Below are 6,017 nucleotides of genomic sequence, written 5' to 3'. Positions count from 1 at the left end.
GTTCTAAGGCCAAGACAACCTCCGCAACTTCTTCAAAAAGGAAGAGTAAGTTTTTATTCATCAGCCTTTCTTTACCTTGTTGCTTTATTTCTGTGCTTTGATAATCTTTGTCTAACACAGGCCTTGAAGAAGAAGAAGTTGAACAGTGGAAACAAGCCACCAAAAAGGCCAAGACGCTTTCTGGGTTAGCCTCAAAGGTTGTGACTGGGATAAGTCATCTTGCAAAGGTATCTCAATTCTTATGCTTTCATTACTGTTTAACTTGTAGAATTCGAGTTTTCATTCCTCTTAAACCCTGTTCAGGTTACCCAGGCAGCCATCGTTGGGCGTACAAGGGGAAGTTCCACCAAATCCCTAGACAAAGAGGGATCTCCCCCTATGCCCGTACTCACTCGTTCCCTTTTTATCTTTCTTCTTGGCGTTTTACTTATATGGCCTAACCCACTTTTTCATTTCTGAAACCAGGCCAGTGAAAAGGGTGTTGGCAGCAAAACTGCCAAACCTGCCCTTGCCAAGACCAAAGGGTTACAGGTAACTGTGAAAAGAAAGACAAAAAGTGTTACCTCTATTGAGAAAACAGATTCTAGTATTCCCATTGTTCATGTAAGGAAACATTTCCTCTATGCCCTTGACCCTAGCAACTGTTGACACTGATTCCATGCTGGTCTTGGCAGGAACTTGATGATTCTAACTCTTCAGAAAAACTTGAAGGCTCTTAGGAGGATACTCAAGCTGCCTCTTCCTCTAAAGAGCCGTCAAAGGTGGAATCGCCTGCTGAGAAGAAGCCCATCCTCCTTGACATTGACGACGAGTCTTTCGACAAGTTTTTCCAGATCGTGGAATAGTTGGTTCAGCCCACAGTTTCAGGGACTTCCGGTAGTGGAATTGGGTCATCAACGCCAGCATCGTATACTCCCGAAGAGGTCATCCAGGCCAAGGAAACTTTGAAGGGAGCCCTAGGCCTAGGCATTGACTTTGCTCTCCACCAGGATCAATTCTCCACTGTCCGAAAATCGATGAGTGTCCTAGTCAAAATCCCAAGCCTTAAGAGGTAATGCCAAACCTGCCCTGCAATATTTTCTTAGAGATTTCCTCAGCCTAAAAAGGTCTTATGAGTCGGCCACTGAGAGGCGTACCCTTGCCACCTCAAAGCTTACCAAGATTGATGAACTGCAGCAAGAACTAAAGCAAGGGTTTGAGGCGCGGGACCAGCTCAAAACAAAGATTGGGGAGGCCAAAGTAAAGCGCAAAGACCTCCTCACACCATCCAATCGTTAGAGACACAACTGAGCAAGGCCCGACAACATTTGACCAACCATGAACAGCATGAGGTGTTGTTGGCCCATAGGAGGTAGGAACTACTTGATGCTGCTCAAGGCCCACTGCACGCCCTTCAGAACCTGATGGTTGAAAAGCCGACAGCCGAGGCCTCGAGGGACCAAGCAGAGGTGGTGTTCAACGATGCTGTGACTGCCTGGGATAACCTTAAGGCCAGTTTGGAAAACAAGCTCTGAACTTCAAGGAGCATGTAATAATTCTAGCCATGCGCTTCTTTTGCTTTGTTTGGTATCGCCTAGCCCAAGACTTTTCCTTATCAGGCTTTTAAGGCATGTTTGTTTTGTTTGTGAAGAGGCCTGCTATCATCTAGGCTTTCTTGACTATGTTTAGCCTGCAACTCTCCTTTTCAGGCCCTTTTTGCTAATTGCTTTTATGGCCTAAAAACTGAATCTCAAGCCTTTGGTTTTCTGCATATGTGTTATGTTTTTTATGGTTGTTTCTCATTAAAATCCCCCATTTCCCACATGGTAGGATGGTAATGCTTCAAAAACTTACCATTGATAGTGTATGCACCTTACCATCCAAGTCCATAAGGAGATAAACATTACCTCTAAAGACTTGACCAATTTGGTAAGGCCCTTCCCATGTTGGAGACCATTTCCCATACTTGGGGGTTTTCGTTCCTAACGGCAACACGGTCTGCCAGACCAAATCCCCTTCTGAGAAGCTCTTCCTCCTGACCCTCTTGTCATAGGCCTTGGCCACCCGTTGCTTTTGGACCACCATATGATCAAAGGCTGCCAACCTAACCTTATCTAGATCTTCCAATTCCATGAGCATGGCCTGGATATATTCTGATGGAGTAAGGCTATTCTGGTAAGCCCACCTTGTTGACCTAACAGTGACCTCCATTGGCAACACTGCGTCATGGCCATATACCAACATATAGGGAGTAACGTTAGTAGCCTCTTTTTTAGATGTCCTATAGGCCCACAAGGCCTTGGACAGAAGCTCACGCCAAACTCTTGGGGTTCTCCTCCACCATTTTTTCCATGATCCCAATCAAGGTCTTGTTTGTAGACTCTACTTGCCTGTTCCCTTGAGCATAGTAAGAAGTGGAATGGGATAGGGTGATGTTGTACTGGCTGCAAAAGGCCTGGACCTCTCTCCCAAAGAAGACCAATCCTCTATCCGCCACCAAGTGTTGGGGAATCCCAAACCTATGGATTATCCTTTCTCTTATGGCCTTGATGACATCTTGCTGGTTTACAGATTTCAGTGGGATAGCCTCGGCCCATTTAAGGAGAATTGGGGATCAGACTTCTCAAAGATTGGAACCGAGCATCTATGTTAAGGCATTTATGGGCCTTATGTCTCAAGTCTGACACTCTTTGGATAAAATGGATTCATACCTACATTATTAAAGATCAAAGTTTGTGGAGAATTAGAATTCCTATTGAGGCTTCTTGGACCATTAGGAAACTTTTCATCTTAGGGACTTAGTCCAACCTTGGATTAAATATACTATTGGTGATGGTTTCTCTACCTTTCTCTGGATTGATAACTGGCATGCATTGGGCCCCTTGTATCTGAAATTTGGTGATGCCATTATGGGGAGATCTTTACTTGCTAAGGTATCCTCTATTATTCACCATGGTTCCTGGAAGTGGCTGAGGTCACGAAGTGTGGTTACAAGGGAAATAGTAGCTCAAACCCTTTCTACTTTGGTTCCTAATACTCTTACTTCTTATTCGATGCCTTGGACCCTTACTCTGCTTGGCGGGCTTTGAGGGTGTCGTATCCCACTGTTCTGTGGGCGGGAAGTGTTTGGATTCCTCATCATGTTCCTCGGTGGGCGTTTATTGTGTGGATTGCATTTTTGGGCAGACTTTCAACTATGGATAGATTGGGTAGTTGGGGGTTGGGTACTACTGCCGGTTGTAGGTTGTGCCTAAATGACGTAGAGACTCATGAACATTTATTTTTCTCATGCCCGTATTCTAAGGAGGTTTGGCAGGTGGTTCTGTCTAAGAATCATATTACTCGATCAGTTTTGGGGTTGTCAGGGGAAATTGATTGGGTATGCTCTCCGATGAGTGGAGCCTCACTTCACTACAGAGTTTACAAGCTTTCTTTGGCAGCTTCGATCTATTGGATTTGGCATGAAAGGAATAACAGAGTTTTTCAAAGAAAATCTCTTCCTACTCCTTTGTCGAGTTCTCACATCATCGCAGAAGTTAGAGCATGTCTCTGCTCTTGGAGAGGCCTTCCGCATACTGATGAAGCCAGATTGATGTCTGCTGTTTGGGGCTTAAGTTCTAGGATTTTCAGTCCCTAGTTGTGTACTGCCTGTTTTTTCCTTGATTGTGGTCTGTTTTGTCTTGCTTTTGTAAGTGGGTCTAGGTGGCTTTGAGGTTTTCCCTTTTATGGTGTTCAATGTTCGAACATCTTTTCAGAGTCTGTTTTGTATTCTCTATTAGTTTGAGGCTGTTTGCTTTATAAAGTGGTTTAATCTACCCAAAGAAAAAGCCTCGACCCATTTAGTGAAGTAATATGTGGCCACTAAAATAAAGGTATGGTTTTTAGACGAAGGAGGGTGGATCATCCCGATTAAATCCATAGCCCAGCCCCTAAAAGGCCATGGCTTAATCACGGCCTGATAGCTGGCTGCTGGCACGTGACCATGGGCTTGGTAGGCCTGGCACCCTTTAGCATATCGAATGCAATCCTTCAGAATCCTAGGCCAATAATACCAATATCTTCAAATTAACCGCCTCATTTTGATACCTAATTAATGTGCGCCACAAACACCTTCATGAACTTCGCCCATGACCCTTAAAGTCTCCACCCCATCAAGGCATTTAAGGAGTAAATCGTCTTCTAGGCTTTTCTTGTATAGGCCATCTCCAATAAAAAGATAACTAATAGCCCCTCTCCTTGTTTTCTTCGATACCTTAGTACGTGGATTTTTAAGGAATGAAATAATGGGGTCACGCCAATCATTCCACTGCTGCTCGTCTTCCTCCTGAGTGCCCTCCACCACGGACTCAAGAGGCTCTACTATAAATGCTGGCAGGCCTAAACCTCTCCTCCGGACGAAGGGCAACAACCGTTTCTAGACCGTTACGGCCCTACAAAAAGTGCCTGGAGAAAGCCTTAGGCCTGTTGAAGCCTAAACTAAACTGTTAGCCTCCTCATTCATTCTCCTTAGGCGTGCCTTACCATTACGTCATCAAAGTCTTGTGTAGGGGATGAAAACAATTGATGCTTCGGATCACCTTGGATTGCTACGGCTAATTCGTGCCTTTTCACCGGAACCCTATTTCGTCGTCGGTACCCTAATCTGCAAAACAGACAAGGGATGAGTACACCTTTGCCTCTCGTGGCAAAGGCCCTCCGATGCCTAAGTTAGTATCACATACTTAGAGAAACCCTAATTATCAGTAGAAGAATACGAGAATTCAACATATTGCGTACCGTTTCCTCTAGGTTTACCTCATATTTATAGATTTGCATATGCTTGCTGCCCAAGCATCTCTGTTGCCCTAGGATTCCTATCTTGTATAGGAAACCCTGGATATCAAGGATTCTCGTTTTCCTTATCAATTCATTATAAAAGAGTCCTTTTAGGATTTTTTCCATTAAAAGCCGAACATCCCATTCTCGTTGGGTATCTTTCTCAGATCCTATATTCTTGGGATCTCATCCATGACTACTCTGGAATTTTCCAGAGTACTTCCTCTGCTCTTGCTCTTGATTAGAACTCTTTCCTTGTTTGGCTGTATCGTAGCCGAACAGTCTTCCTGGACCAGCTACTTCACATGTAACTTGGTCCAATGTAATCGGAATGTCTCTATCTGCTGAACAGTTAGTTTACACCAATGACTTCTCATGTTATTGGCCTTTATCGCCGTTCAACGCACTGATCGGTGATAAGTCCTGTCCAATCTTTCACGTGTTCTTATACATCACGTGTTCGGCAACTAGATGTATCTGTTCGGGAATACCTCCCTACAATTGCTCCCCAGCTTTACCTATTTTCCACTGTTCGGGGGTAATGGGTGAAGCTTTTAGAGACAAACGTTTAGACCGAATTTCCTCTGATACCGAGCAGTCATAGTATTTAATACTTATTGATGCTTTTTGGCGCCTTTGTCATTATACCATTTCGGGGTAGTAACTCCACATGGCATGTTTCGTATGCCTTTCATTAATTTCGAACTGACGTTTTATCAAACGTCGTCAGAACGGCACTTACTTTCCGTTATTTTAATTTGTAACGGCGTGAAACGAGACGTTTTGTCTCCGTCTCTTTCACTTAAATTCCAAAGAGAATACTTTTGGATTTTTCTCCAAAGCTTGAACCCTCTCTTTCTCTCTCTAAAACCAGGTGAATATATCCCGCCTCACATCCGCCATCGCCGTCGTCTGCAAATTCGATTGTGTCCCAGGGAACCACTGCAATAGTTTCGTAAGACTTCTTATTCTTGCTCCTTCTTGTGTCTTATTCTGAGATTCGATCCAGATTTTGGTTTTTAGGGTTTCGATTGCACCTAATTTTCGATTCTATCCTGCTCATTTCTTTCGTATCCATGGCGGATGATAATGAAAACCTTCCAAAACCCAACAAGTTTAGGAAACTCTATGAAACCCCAACTGCCATGGCGGCATTAAGGACTGAGAATAGCGTCCCTGATAACGTGGGGCTCGAACTTGCCCCTCTAGAAGCAGATAGGGAT

At 44.2% G+C, this 6,017-nt stretch overlaps 2 protein-coding genes across 2 annotated transcripts; one reads left to right on the top strand and one right to left on the bottom strand.

The window, feature by feature from the left end:
• Window positions 1-1,821: 1,821 nt before the first annotated feature.
• LOC131327683 (uncharacterized) lies at window positions 1,822-2,887 on the bottom strand. The gene is made up of 2 exons (XM_058360828.1): window positions 2,788-2,887; window positions 1,822-2,198 (listed from the first exon to the last, which is right to left on the bottom strand). Exons 1-2 carry the CDS (start codon window positions 2,885-2,887, stop codon window positions 1,822-1,824), a joined length of 477 nt encoding a protein of 158 aa, XP_058216811.1.
• Window positions 2,888-3,175: 288 nt separating this feature from the next.
• Window positions 3,176-3,616, top strand: LOC131327682 (uncharacterized). The gene has a single exon (XM_058360827.1). It carries the CDS (start codon window positions 3,176-3,178, stop codon window positions 3,614-3,616), a length of 441 nt encoding a protein of 146 aa, XP_058216810.1.
• The last annotated feature ends 2,401 nt before the right edge of the window (window positions 3,617-6,017 follow it).

This window comes from Rhododendron vialii, chromosome 5a (genome assembly GCF_030253575.1).
Source record: "Rhododendron vialii isolate Sample 1 chromosome 5a, ASM3025357v1".
Classification (NCBI taxonomy): domain Eukaryota; kingdom Viridiplantae; phylum Streptophyta; class Magnoliopsida; order Ericales; family Ericaceae; genus Rhododendron; species Rhododendron vialii.
The sequence above is the reverse complement of the archived record's forward strand: the minus strand, read 5'-3'. Positions and strand labels throughout refer to the sequence as shown.

Coding starts and splice junctions, on each gene's coding strand:
- LOC131327683 (XM_058360828.1), bottom strand. CDS start 2,887: ATGGCATCACCAAATTTCAGATACAAGGGGCCCAATGCATGCCAGTTA. Junction 2,199..2,787: donor AATAGTATATTTAATCCAAG/GTTGGACTAAGT, acceptor GCCATGACGCAG/TGTTGCCAATGGAGGTCACT.
- LOC131327682 (XM_058360827.1), top strand. CDS start 3,176: ATGGATAGATTGGGTAGTTGGGGGTTGGGTACTACTGCCGGTTGTAGG.